The sequence below is a fragment of the Globicephala melas genome, chromosome 10 (assembly GCF_963455315.2).
Source record: "Globicephala melas chromosome 10, mGloMel1.2, whole genome shotgun sequence".
Taxonomy (NCBI): domain Eukaryota; kingdom Metazoa; phylum Chordata; class Mammalia; order Artiodactyla; family Delphinidae; genus Globicephala; species Globicephala melas.
This window is the reverse complement of record NC_083323.1, coordinates 19675259-19694193: the sequence shown is the minus strand read 5'-3', so window position 1 is coordinate 19694193 and position 18935 is coordinate 19675259. Positions and strand designations below refer to the sequence as shown.

Sequence of the window (18935 nt, the reverse complement as noted above, 5' to 3'; positions counted from 1 at the left end):
AGAACAAAATTGAGTCATTTGTTGAGACGTGGATGGATCTAGAGACTGTCACACAGAGTGAAGTAAATCAGAAAGAGAAAAACAAATATCGTATATTAACGCATGTATGTGGAACCTAGAAAAATGGTACAGATGAACCAGTTTGCAGGGCAGAAGTTGAGACACAGATGTATAGAACAAATGTGGACACCAAGGGGGGAAGCCGCGGCAGGGTGGGGATGGTGGTGTGATGAATTGGGCAATTGGGACTGACAGGTATACACTGATGTGTATAAAATGGATAACTAATAAGAACCTGCTGTATAAAAAAATAAATAAAATTCAAAACTTAAAAAAAAAAAGAAAAAACAATACAAAGCTAGCTCTCGCTTCGGAAGCACATATAGTAAAATTGGAACAATACAGAGGAGATTAGCATGGCCCCTGTTCAAGTATGACATGCAAATTCGTGAAGTGTTCCATATTTTTTAAACATAAAGAAGACGAAAAGACAACCCTCAGAATGGGAGAAAATATTTGTAAATGTAACAATTGACAAAGGATTAATCTCCAAAATTTGCAAGCAGCTCATGCAGCTAAATATCATAAAAACAAACAACCCAATCCCAAAATGGTTAGAAGACCTAAAGAGACATTTCTCCAAAGAAGATACACAGATTGCCAACAAACACATGAAAGGATGCTCAACATCACTAATCATCAGAGAAATGCACATCAAAACTGCAATGAGGTATCACCTCACACCGGTCAGAATGGCCATCATCAAAAAATCTACAAACAGTAAATGCTGGAGAGGCTGTGTTGAAAAGGGAACACTCTCACACTGTTGGTGGGAATGTAAATTCATACAGCCACTATGGAGAACAGTATGGAGGTTCCTTAAAAAACTGAAAAGAGAGCTACCATACGACCCAGCAATCCCACTACTGGGAATATACCCTGAGAAAACCATAATTCAAAAAGAGTCATGTACCACAATGTTCATTGCAGCTCTATTTACAGCAGCCAGCACATGGAAGCAACCTAAGTTTCCACCAACAGATGAAAAGATAAAGAAGATGTGGCACATATATACAAGGGAATATTACTCAGCCATAAAAAGAAACGAAATTGAGTTATTTGTAGTGAGGTAGATGGACCCAGAGACTGAAAGACAGAGTGAAGTTAAGTCAGAAAAACAAATACCGTATGCTAACACATATATATGGAATCTAAAAAAAAAAAAAAAAAAAGGTTCTGAAGAACCTAGGGGCAGGACAGGAATAAAGACGCAGACGTAGAGAATGGACTTGAGGACACAGGGAGGGGGGAAGGGTAAGCTGGGACGAAATGAGAGAGTGGCATGGACATATATACACTACCAAATGTAAAATAGCTAGTGGGAAGCAGCTGCATAGCACAGAGAGATCAGCTCTGTGCTTTGTGACTACCTACAGGGGTGGAATAGGGAGGGTGAGAGGGAGATGCAACAGGGAGGAGATATGGAGATATATGTAAAGCTGATTCACTTTGTTATAAAGCAGAAACTAACACACCATTGTAAAGCAATTATACTCCAATAAAGATGTTAAAATAAAGAGAAAGAAAATAAAAACAAAGCTATATTTAGCAAAACAATAAATCATATAACTTGTTAAATTTGTCAAAAATTACCCCTGTACTTTCCCTATATATTTTAAAATATAACCTAAATTTTAAAAATAGGTTAGTTAGTGCTTGCTTCAGCAGCACATATGCTAAAATTGGAATGATACAGAGAAGATTACCATGGCCCCTGCACAAGGATGACATGCAAATTTGTGAAGCGTTCCATATTTTTCACTTTGTTATAAAGCAGAAACTAACACACCACTGTAAAGCAATTATACTCCAATATAGATGTTTAAAAAAAAATTACTCACTGTAATTAATAATGATAATAAAAATAAATAGTAATTATAAGTAAAAAAAAAAAAGTTAGTTATACAAAATAGTTCAGAAACAGGTCTATGGTGTGAAGGGGAGATACCTTTGCTTAGAAAAGTCATAGTTTCCTTTCAAATCACAAATAATAAGTACCAGGAAATGAGCACTGTGTTAGACACTGTTCAGGACACCAAATGGTGAGGATAAGGTTTCTGCCCTAAAGAAATTAGATGAGGGACTTCCCTGGTGGTCCAGTGTGTAAGACAGCGTTCCCAATGCAGGGGGCCCGGGTTCAATCCCTGGTTGGGGAACTAGATCCCACATGCATGCTGCAACTAAGAGCTCGCGTGCTGCAACTAAGAAGTCCGCCTGCCACAACTAAAGACCGCACGTGCCGCAACAAAGATCCAACGTGCCGCAACAAAGACCCAGTGCAGCCAAAATAAATAAATACATAATAAATAAATAAAATAAAATGCTGAAAATAAATGGTGAATTAAAAAAAGAAATTAGGGTTTCCCTGGTGGCGCAGTGGTTGAGAGTCTGCCTGCCGATGCAGGGGACGCGGGTTCGTGCCCCGGTCCGGGAAGATCCCACATGCCGCGGAGCGGCTGGGGCCGTGAGCCATGGCCGCTGAGCCTGCACGTCTGGAGCCTGTGCTCCGCAACGGGAGGGGCCACAACAGTGAGAGCCCCGCGTACGGCAAAAAAAAAAAAAAAAGAAATTAGATGAGAACACCATAAACTCCTGTGCACTCAAAAACTAAGTTGTGAGTTAGGTTACAAGTACTACAGGGATACAGAAAAATAAAATCATTGTGAATGTACTAGTCCAGGATCTCCATGGAGACAGAACTGGAGAGGGGGCTGGAAAGAATAGGAGATGGGCTGGGAGAGGAAGAGGCTCAGGACAGGCAGCCCCACATCTGTGAGATGACGCCGGCGGCTGTGAGGAGATGCGAGGAGGGCAGGGATGCGAGGGCCGATGGGCAGGACCAAGGCAATTAAAACTCCATCTGGAACACCAGCAAGAGGAATTTGTGTCCATGTGAAAAACAAATATATACTACTATTATTCTCTCCAAAGAGACAGCAACTGTAAACAAATTGGAAAACTCTGATTTTATCAGTTTCATGCTAGACAGATCAGAGAAGAACTTCAGAGGCCGGCAGAGCAGACAGGCATCTATCATTGGGGCCTGGGTGAAGAAACTCAGTCTGGTGTAGAAGAAATCTGATGAGTATGAAAGGTAAGAATCTAAGATTTTTGCAAAAAAGCAAGTCATAGGATGAGGCGGATTACTGGTTAGAGTATGAACGGGTCAAAGATGGTTCCAAAGATTTAGGTTGGGAGGTACGGCATTGAAAGAATGGGAACTTGAGAACAGGGCTGTAAAGAGAATGCGACAGTTTTCATTTTACACAAGTGAAAACAGAGCTTCCTGGGAGAGTCACTCAGCACAGAGGAAGGATGAGACAATAGGAAGGATGATTGAAGGAGACGCAGGCGTGGGGCTCAGCAGCTCAGTGGCCGAGGAGAGGACGGGATCTCTAAGGATGCGGGTGCAGTTCTATGTCAAGAACTACAAATTTAATTCTATTATCGGGCCAAATCAACTGCATAACCACATGATTCAGAACTTAAAGTATGAATGCTCCAAGTATGGTCAGTCCAAGCTGCAGAAAACAACCTTGCTGAGGAATTTTGAAAGAAAAAAGAAAAAAAATAAAGCCTCCTGAATACCTCCCAGCCGAGAGAATACGGTAAATTTGAGTGAGAACCAGGTTTAAGGTCCCGACCACAGCACAGGAAGGCATGTGTATTACACAGAGTAAAACAGATGCAATCCCTTTCTGACAGCAGGGCTGAAATCCAATGGTAGCTCCCCTTTTTACATTTTTGGTTTATCAGGCATTTCTTTAAAAGTGAACCAATTCTGTTCCATTCAAAATTTTGTTATTACAACATCCAATGATAACATGATTTTAAAATACCCACAAGAAGATCTTACCATTCTTTGTACTGTCGAAAACAACAACTGAGACATTAGTGGAAGGGTTTTTTGGTTTTGCAACGTTGAATATGTCACTGGCAGAATGAAAAGAAGGATAAAGAGATGGCAGGTCCTTCAGTGTGATGTTGGTCGGCAGAGCTGGGTCCAGGACGAGCATTGGCACCTTAATGCAGTGTGTCAGCAAACACTCCAACTGCTTCTCACTGGAAAGAGACATGAACATGCTCACAACTACATGCTTGAAAATTTAATCAACACTGAAAAGCTTGTTGGTACTACTAAATTTCACAGGTGTTTCTTCTATATTTTATTTAAAAATCATGATCTTTCAATAAACAAGGAATTTTATCTCAAGAATATAAAAATTTAGTAAGTTAGCAAGTATGGCATAAAACTATCAAACAAGTGCAACTCGAAAGATAGAGCTTTCAAACTCCTGTTAATAAAATAAGACTGCAGACTTCCCTGGTGGCGCAGTGGTTGAGAATCCACCTGCCAGTACAGGGGACACAGGTTCGAGCCCTGGTCTGGGAAGATCCCACATGCTGTGGAGCAAGTAAGCCCGTGCACCACAACTACTGAGCCTGCTCTCTAGAGCCCACGAGCTGCAACTACTGAGCCCATGTGCCACAACTACCAAAACCCACACGCCTAGAACCCGTGCTCCACAAGAGAAGCCACTGCAATGAGAAGCCCGTGCACTGCAACCAAGGGTAGCCCTTCCTCACCACAACTAGAAAAAGACCGTGTGCAGCAACAAAGACCCAACGCAGCCAAAAAAAAAAAAATTAATTAATAATTAAATAAATTTAAAAAATAAAATAGGACTGCCACAAAATTTACTAACTCAAAGGTGTACAAGAAATTAAGCACTTCATTACTATTGTTTTAAACATTATTTGTAATTCCAGTAAAGCCCAATATCAGACAGATTAGGAAGTAGAAAACTTCTGGTTAACAGAGTATCATCTTACCAGAAACAGTTTACCAATTCCAACTAGAATACAATTAAGTACACTGAATATGACAGGACACTGATGCAAACAAAAGCAAATGTGACAAAGTTTTATGAAGTTACATGAAATATTCCTGTCTAAACATAAGAAATACCTAAATTAAACAAATGGGCAAAGGACACAGCTAGAGAACTCAGAAGGTGGGAGCTATGACCAGTTAACAGACTACATGAAATTGTGCAACCTCACTAATATTCAAAGAAATGCAAAAGAAAACAATGACCTTTTAACTAAATTAGCACCCCTCAAAAAATGATGATGCAATGTTAGTGCAAGGGCAGAAAACTCTGCAGGTATCCCTCCAGATGGGTTCCCCATTTCCTCTTTGGAAAAGCAATTACATTATATATACATATATACTTCTTCAGACCCATGAAAACATACATACGTTTCTTCCTCATTAGTTTATGTCCAGGAATCTAGTCCAAGTAGAAGAGAAACAAAAACAGGAAAAACAACAAATCCACACACAGAAAATGCCATAGGCCCAAATATAGTATCACAAAATATTTACAAAGTGAAAATACGGCAGTACCCAACATTTAGCAAATTATAGTACAGTTACTTTATGGAATATTATATATTAAAATTGATAAGAAGTATTACAATAATTTATCAACATAGAAATATGTATGATTATATAAAATAAAAAGTAGGACACAAAATTGCAAAGATTATAAATTATTTACTATAAAAACATACATGAAAATAGAATAAGAAAATGATCATAATTGTTGAGTGAGGGCCAAAGAATTATGTGAGTTCTTGTCTTTCCTCTCAACCTTTCTGTAATGTTGCATCATTGCTTCAATTTAAAAGTCATTTAAAAATAACAGTCTTGGGGACTTCCCTGGTGGTGCAGTGGTTAAGAATCCGCCAGCCAATGCAGGGACACGGGTTTGGGCCCTGGTCCGGGAAGGTCCTACATGCCGTGGAGCAACTAAGCCCGTGCGCCACAACTACTGAGCCTGCTCTCTAGAGCCCATAAGCCACAACTACTGAAGCCAGTGCACCTAGAGCCTGTGCTCTGCAACAAGATAAGCCACCGCAATGAGAAGCCCACGCACAACGACGAGTATAGTCCCCGCTCAACACAACTAGAGAAAGCCCATGTGCAGCAACGAAGACCCAATGCAGCCAAAAATAAATTAAAAATAAATAAAAATAACAGTATTAGCAATAGGTATTTATAAATAAATATGCATAATTAACATTAACAGATGATTCAGAAGGCACTTTTGGATCATTTCTATGAATAACTCTTCTATTTTAAGTCTAATGGTTCAGTGGGGAAGTGGCAGTTAACAGAGATTTCCGCCTGTTAGTGAGATGGTCTTGTTTTAAGGACCTATCAGAGTCAGGTATGATTCAAATCAAGAGAGATCATCTGATTCTTGTCATTGGGTTAAATCTCCTTCCCAAGTCCTTAAATATAAGACATACAACTATGACAGCTTTTAAAGATAAGGAAATATACACTGAACACATAGTTAAACAATGGACATAGATTCTATAAATGAAAACACTGGTGTAAGTTAGACTTAAGTGAACCAAGAGAACAGCACATCAAGACCGATTAATGGAAACGACAAAGAAGAAAAACCTTACCTAACGTATCTAGAAACGATAAAGTTTTGGTTAGCTACAACCAGAATAACCACAGTTCTCAATCAGCTGTGCCTCTGTTTTCTCATCTAACGGATGCACTTAATTTGGGGGTCAAAAACCAAAAGAAGAGGGACTGAACAGGAGCAACAGAGTAAGTAAAAAATACTTACTCTGTTTTGTTGTGTACTCAACAAAAGCAAGGGAGAAGAACCTAGACGTTTCACCTCCCTCCTTTGATTTTCATTACTGAGAGGAAAATCAAAATGCTTACCTCTTTTTAGTTGGTTCCGTTGTGTTTTTCCCAAGGATTTCTCTAGTGAAAGCAAATAGATTTCATTATATATGCATGGACTAGTGCTAGACTTACATGTGAATGAGGGAACTTAACAACATTGATTTTCCTGGTTACTCCATGAGAACCAACCAGTAAGTTAAGAAGTACTGTACTGTGTATAACATTTAAGATGCATAATAAATTATACATTTTAATACGCTATGATCAACAAATATTATCACGTACCACCCACAGTAACCACAAAAGTTTACTTAAAATATAAGCTTTTACATTTACTAGTAAAACATAGTTACGAGGCTATCAAAGTGATTTTCATGCACTGGGGAGGAGCAGAGAGAGAGAGGCAAATGTGTTGCAGTGTGACATGGCCAAAGACCTGCAGCTGGGGGCACCCATAACATTTACAGAGAAATGAACGGGGAAATTCTCAGTAAATACTCCTGAGGACTCGGAGGGAAGTTACATCAGCCAGATCTCCAGCTCAGAAGGCTCTCCAGAAGCCCACTGTACTTTTCCCAGATAAATAAGATAATCAAAATTCCATATTTAAAAAAATTACCAAGGTTTCTAGTTCCATAGTATACTATTTGATATTAAAAAGGGTAACAAATATACTTTTTACTGCCTTTATCAAATGGAAAAAAACTTATGTCTGTAGGCCTGTTTTATTTTCAAGGGACGAATCCATCTTACTGTGTAGCAATTCTGCATGATAAAAGCTTACTTCATGAAGTTATCATCACATCTGGGACTCAGACTGAATGAGCAGGAAGCCCAGGGCTCCCTTAGGTGGCTCCTCCACCTTTAGGCCCTTTGGAGACCAAGGCGTCACTAGAACACCACATTCATGAGATGGCCACCTGACAAAGTGAGGCCAAGATCTCACCGAAGTGGCCGAGTCCTCCTTGGGCGCCAAGAAACAAGGGTCGGCTGCATGACTGCCAGAATCTTGTAACGGCATGAATTTGAGATGCAGATTCTTGTTTGAACAGCAGTGTAAGCATCATCTTACCTTCTGAAATGTACCATTAGTTACAAGTGTAGAGCTTTGTGTGTCTTGTTTTCTGACGATCAGTTTTACCTCATTGCTTTCTGCTCCTCCTCCATCTGCTCTCTGACTTGCTGCAGTTCCTTCAGTAGCTCAAGATCCGTGCCATTCACCCAGGTGTAAACCACGTCGATCGGCATGGGCAGACAGAGCCTAGGGTAAACACACAAGTCCTCCAGCTCATGTGCATGTTGCCAACATACTTGGGAATAAAAGCATAACAGGGTTTAAACTCAGAGGTTATGAAAAAATCAGCGAAAAGGTGATCCAACCATGGCGTATACCACAGACTTGCATGCTTTCAAACTGGGGCTTGGGCACTAATATTTACTGAGCCCCTTCTCTGGAGTTGCATTCTGCTAGACACTTTATGCAGTTTTGCATCGTCTGATCATCACAGCTACCCGGTGGAGGCTGCTGTCCCTTCAGTTTTAAGGCTGTGGGGGAGGTCTTAGAAGCTCACTTTAAACTGCTACATTCTCAGTTTAGCAAGTGAGAAAGCTGGGATACAAATGCAGCCAAACATAGAAAAGAAATTAGAAGCTTAAACAAAATTACCAAAAAAAAAGAGTTAGCCAGCAGTCCCCAATGAAGACCTGGCCCTCTTTAATGCTACAGGCTTCCCATTCCCAGCTGCCCCCAAGCCTGGCCCCTCCCCATCCTGTTCGCCCTACTCTGTTTTTTTTTTTCCATAGCAATGATCACCTATGAAATAATTAACATGTTACATACACTGGTAATTCATGTGTCCCTCCCCTAGAATGTAAGCCCCAAGGCAGCAGGAAACATACCTGTTTTGTTCCCTAAAGTACCCAGCGGATTAGGATTTGTGCCTGCAACGTGAGGAACTCGATGATTTACTTGAACACTACTAGCATAGAAGACCTTCCCGAACCTGCTTGATTTTTCCCTTACTATCTTACCCCTAAGGAGTCAGGCAGGCTTTTAATTCTTGAGTATCCTAAGCTCCACCTCAGTGTTTTTGTTCAGGTTTTACCCCTGTTGAAAGCTTTCTTCTCCTTTCCTTCATCAACTTACCATAATCCTACCCATCTTTCAGAGTCTGCTCCAGACCTACAACACGGGAGTTCATAGTGACATAGACATAATTCGGATACTTCTGTTTCAGGTTTGATCTTTTCCAAGAAACAGTACAGTTTCTTGGCTTTTTTCGTTTTTTTTGGGGGGGGAGGGAGTTGTTTTTTTGGTTGCTGGTTTTTTTTTTAGGCCAAGGACCTAAAGCTTACCCTCCTTTTGTCTTTCTCACAGGCCAGGCACAGGATCAGGCCCCCAGCAGCACGAAGGGCTCCAAAGACTAAGCAAAACATGACTTTTGGCCACAGGGTTAATTATCTCAGGGGAAAACAAATGCAGTTTGGTGGATAAATCTTTCAAATTATGGAAGGAAAAAAATAAACAGAGTGACAAACACTTATAGCTTAAAAGAAGCAGGTGAGATGACTGGATGAAAGGAGTGCTTATCCATTTGGTGAATAAATATTTACTGAGCACTCAGTATGTGCTAGGCACTGTTCTAGGTGCTGGGGACTCAGCAGTAAACAAAAAAAAACAAAATCTATGCCTTCATGAAGCTTACATTCTAGAAAGGTGAAGACAGGAAATAAACCAAATAAGTGAAGTCAGATGATGTTCCATGTTATAAAGAAAATGAGGATACAGAGTACGTCTAAGTGGGGGGTCAGTTTTAAACAGGGAGAGCAGAGATGGCTTTACTGGAAGGTGGCATTTCAGCAAAGAGATGAAGGAAGTGAGGAAGCAGGCCATGTGGGCAACTGGGGAAGAAGAGCCCAGAGAAGGGAAACATCATGTGCAAATGCCCTGAGGCAGCTGCCTATCTGGCATGGTTAAGGAACTAGAGGCCAGTGTGGCAGAGACAACAGGAGCAAAGGGAAGAGCATAAGAGGAGATGAAGGTCAAAGAGGTTCCAGGGGACCCAGAGCTTCACGTGGAAAATGCGGAATCAATCAGCTCATACTCAGACACAAGTGACAGCTGAGCATCTACCAACCCTCCCGTAAAGGTGCACCACTGCCCGCAGAATAAAATCTAAACTCCTTCATAATCTATACCCTGTGCTCTAGACGCTCCATGTGTATGCCCTTACCCAAACAGGATAAGAACTTGCAGGCTTCTGTGTCTTTGAACATGCTTCTCCCTCTGCCTAGAATATCCTTTCTTTCATGCTTCTTTTTAACCACTTCCTCATTCCCCAAATGCCCTCCTCCCTCACCTCCCACAAAGAAAATATACTGCTTAAGAAGCAACTTCCACTGTACTTTGTACTCTAAAGAAGCCTTAGCATACTGGTTGTACTATTTTTTTTGATGTCTGTCTTCCACTAGATCAACTATCTCTAAGGCAAAAATGGTGTCACGCATTCTGTGCCCCTCTTCATTAATTATTTCCTCTCTTTCCTGTACAGGCTCAGGCTCTCTCTCCTTACTGTAACGATACACAAATGCTTCCTCATCTAGGTTTTCTTCTGCGTGTGTCTATATGGATGGTTCCCAAATGTTAGCAGACATCAGAATCACCTGTAGGACTTTCAAAACAGATGGCTGGGCTCCATCCCCAGAGTCTCTGATTCATTAGTTCTGGAGTGGGGCCCCAGAATCTGCATTTCTAACAAGTTCCCAAGTAATGCCAATGCTGCTGGTCCAAAAACTCACACTGAGAATTACTGATTTATAGGTAGATTATAGTTCATGTTTTTAAGTTAAAAAAAAAAGCCTTCCCCACTAAAATATCAGTTCTAGATGAGGTCAATGAGCTCCTCTTGTTCATCACTACATGCCTAGGAATAGTGCCTGGAACATAGTGGGGTTTAATATGTATTTACTGTCCAAATAACTATTAGTTCATTCCCTCAACATAAACATTAGTCTTTCCTATTAAAAAAAAAATGCCTCACATTACCCGCAAGTAAATTATCCAGAGTCATCTCACTCCCAAGTTCACAGGTGATCTATCTATGCTCAGACTAAAAATTAATTTGGAAAAAAAAAAAAAGCTTAAGTGACATATTTTAGAAAGAAAAGGCTTTTAAAAAGGAGGCAAAAATTTGCACATTCCAAAGCTTTTCTGTAAGAGTAATTATCTGCTATTAAAGATTGTTTTAATAGAGTCAAGAGATATCCATGCAAGTTCAACTGAGGAAAACAGCGTAAGTATGTAATAATGCATGTATGTGCTGGTGCTTCTAGTAAGGCTGTATTACACGATCAATCCAATCCTCTGGTGTTAAACCGACAACCCTGAGGAGATCGTGTGATCTGCCCCTGGTCAGTGAGTCAGTTGTTTTTCTACTTATTAGACATGGTCACAGTGAGTGTGAGTCTTTTGTTCTAACCACAGACCACTAGCTTAGTTTCCAGATGAGAAGGAAGTCTTTAACTTAGAGCTGAAGACTAAGAAAGTTACCTATGATTCAGAACCAAAGCCGTGGTGATACCTTTTATTTTTATTAGTTTAGTTTAAGTGAATATGAAGGCACTCAATAGTCCCTTGGTTCTACATCACATAAAGCAGAGAGGAAAACTTAGAACATGAATAGTATCTTAGAAACAAAGTTGGAAGAGATTGTACACTTCATCTAATATCTACATTTTAGAGATGACAAAACTGAGCCCAGGCTGACTCAAGCCCTCACAATTAGCAGCAGCAGACAGTTCACATATTCATTGGTCACTGGCATATAGAATGGGATTTTTTTTTTCATTCAGGGCAAACAACATTAAAAAGACATGTAGAAACACTAGCAAAACAATGAAAACTTCCTATAAACATTATGGTTTTTTTAAATATATTAGATATTACATATGATCCATTTTCTTGTCATCATCGAAATTAGATAATCTTGAAATATCCCTACATAAAAATCAAACTATATTTTAATGCAATCTAAAATTAAGAGAAGAAATATTTAAAACACACACCCACACCCTTCAGAAAGAGAACAAGAGTGTTTGATTAAAACTGCTGACCTCAGTATCTAGATTTTCTGAGCTAGTTTTCCTTCTAAAAGTTTTGAGGCTCCGTCCAGGCAGAGATTTATGCGTCTGTGCACCACCAGCACGCAGCACAGCATCAGACACAGTAGGCCGAGTGAGTACTCAATAAATGTTGGGAGTGAAAGAAGGCCATTTTGAGCTTTTCTTAGGAAAATCAGCATTGTTAAAATAAAAGTTGGAGAAGGAGGAAAATTATGTTTCATTAAGAATCCGTTAATACAATAGTTGTCAAAGTGTGGTCACCAGACCAGTGGTTTCAGTATCACCAGTGAACTTGTTAGAGATGAAAATTCTCTGCACCCCTCTGAGACCTACAGATGCAGAAACTCTGGAGATGGGGAGAAACTGTATTTTCTCAAGCCCTCTGTGGAATTCTGCTGCACACTGAAGCTTGAGAACTGCTACATTAACGAATTATTCTCAAACTTTTTAGGGTCCAGACACTTCACACTCTTAAATATTCTTAAGGAACCCTAAAAGCTTTTGTTTTTAGGTTATAACTATCTACACTTGCCATTTTCTTTTTGTGTGTGTGTGGTTGGATATAATTTACTTTTTTTTTTTAACATCTTTACTGGAGTATAATTGCTTTACAATGTTGTGTTAGTTTCTGCTTTATAACAAAGTGAATCAGCTATACATATACATTTATCCCCATATCCCTTCCCTTTTGCGTCTCCCTCCCACCCTCCCTATCCCACCCCTCTAGGTGGTCACAATGCACTGAGCTGATCTCCCTGTGCTATGTGGCTGCTTCCCACTAGCTATCTATTTTACATTTGGTCCATGCCACTCTCTCACTTCGTCCCAGCTTACCTTTCCCCCTCCCCGTGTCCTCAAGTCCATTCTCTAAATCTGTGTCTTTATTCCTGTCCTGCCCCTAGGTTCATCAGAGCCATTTTTTTTTTTTAGATTCCATATATATGTGTTAGTATACGGTATTTGTTTTTCTATTTCTGACTTACTTCACTCTGTATGACAGACTCTAGGTCCATCCACCTCACTACAAATAACTCAATTTTGTTTCTTTTTATGGCTGAGTAATATTCCCTTGTGTATATGTGCCACATCTTCCTTATCCATTCATCTGTCAATGGACACTTAGGTTGCTTCCATGTCCTGGCTATCGTAAATAGTGCTGCAATGAACATTGTGATACATGACTCTTTTTGAATTATGGTTTTCTCAGGGTATATGCCCAGTAGTAGGATTGCTGGGTTGTATGGTAGTTCTATTTTTAGTTTTTTAAGGAACCTCCATACTGTTCTCCATAGTGGCTGAATCAATTTACATTCCCACCAACAGGGCAAGAGGGTTCCCCTTTCTCCACACCCTCTCTAACATTTACTGTTTGTAGATCTTTTGATGATGGCCATTCTGACCGGTGTGAGATGATACCTCATTGTAGTTTTGATCTGCATTTCTCTAATGATTCACACTTGCCATTTTCAAAAATAAATCAGACATTCAAAAATTCATTTTAAAACAATAATAAACCCCTTCATGGGTTAACATAAATAACTTTTTAAATGAAAAGAGCAGGGACTTCTCTGGTGGCGCAGTGGTTAAGACTCCATGCTCCCAACGCAGGGGGCCCGGGTTTGATCCCTGGTCAGGAAGCAGGATCCCACATGCATGCCACAACTAAGAATTCACATGCCACAACTAAGGAGCCCGCCTGCCACAACTAAGGAGCCAGCAAGCCACAACTAAGACCCAGTGCAACCAAATAAATATTTTTAAAAAATAAAATAGGACTTCCCTGGTGACACAGTGGTTAAGAATCTGCCTGCGAATGAAGGGGACACGGTTAAAGCCCTGGTCAGGGAAGATTCCACATGCCGCGGAGCAACTAAGCTCATGCGCCACAACTACTGAGCCTGCGCTCTAGAGCCCAAGAGCCACAACTACTGAGCCTGCGTGCCACAACAAGAGAAGGCACCGTAAATGAGAAGCCCGCGCACCGTAATGATGAGTAGCCCCTGCTCACCGCAACTAGAGAAAGCCCGCGTGCAGCAACAAAGACACAATGCAGCAAAAATAAGTAAATTTAAAAGAAATAAAATAAAATAAAAACTAAATGAAAATAGCAGTATTTTCTGAAACAACAAAACAATTTAGTGAGAAGAGAGGCATTACTTTACATTTCTCCAAATCTCTTTAATGACTTAGTAGAAGCAAGCAAGCAAGCATGTCAAATCATCTGAATTCAATCTGTTCCCATATGCTCTTTTGGTTGAAGAAAACCCAGGCCCACAGATACGTACTTGGAAAGGGGAGGCGTATTTTAATAGCCTTTTCAAATAATAGTGCATATTCTTCTTTGATACTACACCAAAATAAGGGGAAGTTTCTTAAAAATTGGTTGCAATGTGTGATCTGAAACTACATTAATGAACTTTTTGTGCTTTTACATTAAAGTCCATCGGTCTTTCTTGCACTTTGAATGGCTTTCACCCATGTGAAATTCTGTAACATCAATGCATTGGTCATCTGGAAAACAACAGCTTACTGAGTTATGCAGCTCTGCCAAATGTGACATATTTCCTTAATTTTCTTACATAATATTAACAAACGCAATTTTCTTGGATAATGCTGCAAATCTAATCAGAGAAGTTTTTACAGTATTGTGAAGCTATTAGGCTTACAGTGGTGGAAACAAGATTTCCAAAATTCTAATTTTCACTTCAAAGCTCAAATTTTATCTTTGGCAGCAAATACTATCATTTCTTTCCTTTCAAACACAGGATCGCTTTGTTTACTGTCAAGAAAATACCTGCCAAATATAACAAGTCTGAGTAATGACACTGTCATCTGTCCTTCCAAGTTATAACAATGGTGATCCATGAAACAGAACAGTGAGTTCAGGCTGCAACTCAAACAACCACGAGAGGGCTTTTCCTCAAGACAATCGCCATGCAGCCAGGTACCTGAGGTGTGCTTCCCGTTGCATCACACAGAACATTAAGAAAATGTGTACTCACGGGGTCAGGGTAGAATCAAATCAACGATTTTTACTGCTTCCTCAGGAACATTCTTAAGCGAACCGGCTTTTTTCTGCCCCGTGCAGATATGTGGCGGTGGTGAATTACAGTGGCTTGTGCTAAGGTGTGGCAATTTTACCCACCATGGCTTTTACACAATTCGTGCAAATGTCAACGCAGTAAAAAAAGGCAAATAACACCTCAGCGCTCTTATAAATATAGCTCTGATTTCGCAGATCCCCCAGGTTCTTTGGAAACTGCTGTTTTAAGAGATCCTAAGAGAAAGATCTAGAGTTTCCCTACTTCGCCCTTCACTTGCTTAAAGTAAAGCTTAGGCTAACTCAAGGAATCCTACAGCCTTTCTTCGCTGAGAGGTTCAGGACTATAACAGTGCATACATCTATGCCTAATTAGCACAGCTTTTTTAAAAAACTACTTATTTGATAGGGACCATATAGGCACTCATAACAAGTGGATAGAGGCGCAACGAAGTGCTTCTAAGCGGGGACAAGAGCTCCAGCAGAACTGCCGATGCAGTCTAGAGGCTCCCAGAAAATGGTCCAAGTGCATCAATTGACACCGATTACTAGTTACACTTTCACTAGGTTTTCTGGTTCAGTGAAGGTAGAGAGGAGGACTTATGGTGTCTATTCTCCAGGGAAAATGGACAGTCAGGATCTAGGGAAGTTTCTGATTATGGTCTCTGACAGTTAGACCAAGGTCTATCTGTGAGGTTAACTACCTTTGTTAGCTACCTCACATTTGTTTTCGGTCACCCCGTGCTCCTTGCCCTATAGTGATTAGCTGTGTGCCGTTACAATGGAAAGCAGTTAATAGATACTGCATAAAGTGAGTAAACCAAAAAGGAGAGAACTCCGTTTTTTGTTTTTGCTTTTTTTTTAAGTTGAAAGGACGGTCACCAGAAGAATCCAAAACAAAAATTCATTAACCATGGTTCCTCTGGGTCAGGGGAAATTCAGAATGGAACAGAGAGAGGCTTTACTTTTTCTTTTTGTTTTTCTTTTTCTATAATGTTTGAACTGTTTTTGACCATAGACATATATTGCTTTTATGATATAAAACCATACAAGTAACAGTTTTACAGACAAAAAAATGAAAAGACCGTGTGTGACTTATTTTAGCTGTGAGAAGGGAAGGAGGATGTTGGAAAAGATTGCTTTAACTTTGAGGTCTGTCTTGTGAGGGACGAAAAAGTCTCCAAGGAAAAGGGTGAAGGCAGCATTCAGGAGTGGCTGCACCAAGAAGCTTGGCTTTAAGGAGAAAAAGACCCAACCTGTGAGGTTGTTTGCTCCTCCCCACAGTGAGGCAGCCAGATGTGGTGACCACAGGGGCATGTGGGCGTCCAGTCCTGGTGGATACCACAGCAGATGCTCTGGTTAACACAGTGATGTCAACAGAAGAACACTGGCCGGGGCTTGGAACTGGCTGCAGAGTAGCCGCCTGGCTTCCTCATCCTACAGGGGGATGGAATTACCTTGAGCTCACAGAACTGGGGCAAGGACAAAGCGAGATCGTGTAACTTAAAGTACTCAATATACTGCAAAGCAGGATTGCTCTTTGGCAATCAAATTTTTCATCCATAAAACGTGAGGATGGATTACAAGGTACCTTCACATGGGAGTAGTCTTGAACAAGCTAAACCATACCTACAACTTGGAAAGACCCCTTCAACTATTCTACTTAAAGCATGGGTGATTTCATGGCTTATTTAAGCCCAAATAAGCTACTCTCCAAAACTGATCTCTTCTCACCGATTCTGAAAGGACTTCCCAGCAATATTGTCTCTGTAGGAATCAAACAAAACATGGTATTGATCCCGGCTCCATTCCAGAACCACCTAGGGAAAAAAAGAAAAGAAAAACAAATGTTTTCTTTGCATCAAATACTGAGAGTATGTAACTTTCATTTCATTTTAATTTCATTAAGAATTGCTAAAGGACTCCCAAGGCAATAGAAATAAAAGCAAAAATAAACAAATGGCACCTAATCAAACTTATTACAAGCTTTTGCACAGCAAAGGAAACCAAAAACAAAATGAAAAAACAACCTACGGACTAGGAGCCAATATTTGCAAATGATGCAACCGACAAGGGCTTAATTTTCAAAATATATAAACAGCTCATGCAACTCAAAACAACAACAACAAACCCAATCAAGGACTTCCCTGGTGGCCCAGTAGTTAAGAATCTGCCTGCCAGTGCAGGGGACATGGGTTCGAGCCCTGGTCCGGGAAGATCCCACATGCCGCAGAGCAACTAAGCCCGTGTGCCATGACTACTGAGCCTGCACTCTAGAGCCCGCGAGCCACAACTCCTGAGCCTGCGTGCCACAACTACTGAAGCCCATGCACCTACAGCCCGTGCTCCACAACAGGAGAAGCCACCGCAATGAGAAGCCCGTGCACCACAACGGAGAGTAGCCCTTGCTGGCTGCAACTAGAGCAAGTCCCTGCGCAGCAACAAAGACCCAACACAGCCAAAAATAAATAAATTTATAAAAATAAATAAATAAATAAAATAAAGCTCAATATAACTGTCCTTGGCTAGTACGGCTACCTGGAAGGTGGGGAGAAAACATCAGAGAGAGTGCGCTTCACAAACGGCTGAGAAATGCTGACGTGCTGTATGTTAATACAACATGCCTTCCTTCATCAGATAAATTAATCTTGGCATCTCCAAACCGCTCCGGTGTATTAGAAACAACGGCAATAGCAAAGGGTCCCACATTTAGGAACGTTCCTCTAGTTCAGAGTTCTGCACTCTTAGATCTTGGGGGAAGTGGTAGGAATGCTGACTTATTACTCGGGATGTGGGTTTTCATCCCAGCTCTGTCACTTTTATGAGTGACACTGAGCAAGTTACTTAGCCTCTTCAGGCTGTTTCTTCATCTGTAAAATGCAGGGGGTCTTTGAAATCCCTGCCAGTCCTAAAAGTCTATGACTTAAGAGGGGCTCCCAGCTGCAGGGTTGACACTGTGTTTCTCACCTGTATCCTCCATGCCCCCACGTCAACTCCATAAGGACACCGTGTCTCTTCCTGTCTTCACCTCCTCTGGGTCTTTTGTCCCTGCTCCTAAGCCCATCAACATTTGAACTTGATTCTCTTCCATCAGAAACATTTCCCTTTTCTGCTATTCCTGTCAACTAAACCCTATTATGAAAATCTTTCTAAACTTTTCTAGATGAATGAGTAATATGCTCTATGAGGAATGAAAAAGGAAACTTGTAAATCAAATAAAATTCATCTAAGGGTTAGTGTCAGATCATTTCCTTAATACTATCAAGGACGGAAAAGAGTAGAAAAAACTTGTGCAATTAAAAAATTGTTTACTCTGGGGTAAACTGTAAAAATATGAACACCTTCCAAACAACAAAGAAGCCAAAAAAGACTTAAACTTGCAATTAGATAGTTTTCAGCCATTATCAGCAGTAAACAAAAGACCAGAGGAACAGGTGAGAGAAACACTGACTACTGTAAAATCGAGTCTCTGTTCTTGCACAAAGCCTTTCCATATTCTTCAGCCCAGTCTGAATGCTTCCTTCTCAGAACTCTGGATAACTTCTATCTCTATCACTTACTTGATGCCTTGCATCACTTAGTTTTATTGTTATTTACTTTTTACCCCATGTTAGCATCTTGACAGACCAAGCAAACTGCTCAAAGGGTAGAGAACGACTTACAATTCTGCTTATTATCAACTCATACCCAGCACATTACATACCATCTTCTTCTTAGTAAATATTACCTCACTACTGTAGGAGTGACGTAAGAGCAGGCTGGATTTGGGAACTTGGGCTGCCTTCTAAGAGAACCTCCCAGCTCTCCTGCTTCGTAGTTGTGTAACCCTGGGTAAACTACAATGTGTGGGCCTCAACTTCCTCAACTATGAAATAAGTACTAAATCTATTTCATTGGTCTGCTGTGCTGCTGTAGTAGGACGGTGATTCTCCCATGACGTGGGCAAGTAAAGGGTATGGGGAGTGTGCCAGGCATACTGGAAGCCGAGGGTAAACA

The 18935-nt window shown here is 40.6% G+C and overlaps 1 protein-coding gene and 2 non-coding genes across 7 annotated transcripts in view; 2 read left to right on the top strand and 1 right to left on the bottom strand.

The window, feature by feature from the left end:
• Nucleotides 1-18935, bottom strand: part of GNPTAB (N-acetylglucosamine-1-phosphate transferase subunits alpha and beta) — an 82034-nt gene that overhangs the window by 40001 nt on the left and 23098 nt on the right. For 3 of the 5 annotated variants that reach the window (XM_030856249.3, XM_030856250.3, XM_060305826.2), the window contains exons 2-5: nucleotides 16674-16759; nucleotides 7920-8039; nucleotides 6815-6856; nucleotides 3917-4122 (exon numbers count right to left, since the gene is read on the bottom strand). In XM_030856249.3, coding sequence (XP_030712109.2) covers nucleotides 3917-4122; nucleotides 6815-6856; nucleotides 7920-8039; nucleotides 16674-16759 — 454 coding nt within the window. Of the gene's footprint in view, nucleotides 1-3916; nucleotides 4123-6814; nucleotides 6857-7850; nucleotides 8040-16673; nucleotides 16760-18935 lie in introns of those variants that run through there. The other 2 variants (XM_030856252.3, XM_030856254.2) reach the window with 2 other exon arrangements.
• On the top strand, nucleotides 362-468 carry LOC115853091 (U6 spliceosomal RNA). Its single transcript, XR_004039411.2, has one exon. It is a non-coding gene; the product is annotated as a U6 spliceosomal RNA (small nuclear RNA).
• On the top strand, nucleotides 1713-1819 carry LOC115853125 (U6 spliceosomal RNA). Its single transcript, XR_004039437.2, has one exon. It is a non-coding gene; the product is annotated as a U6 spliceosomal RNA (small nuclear RNA).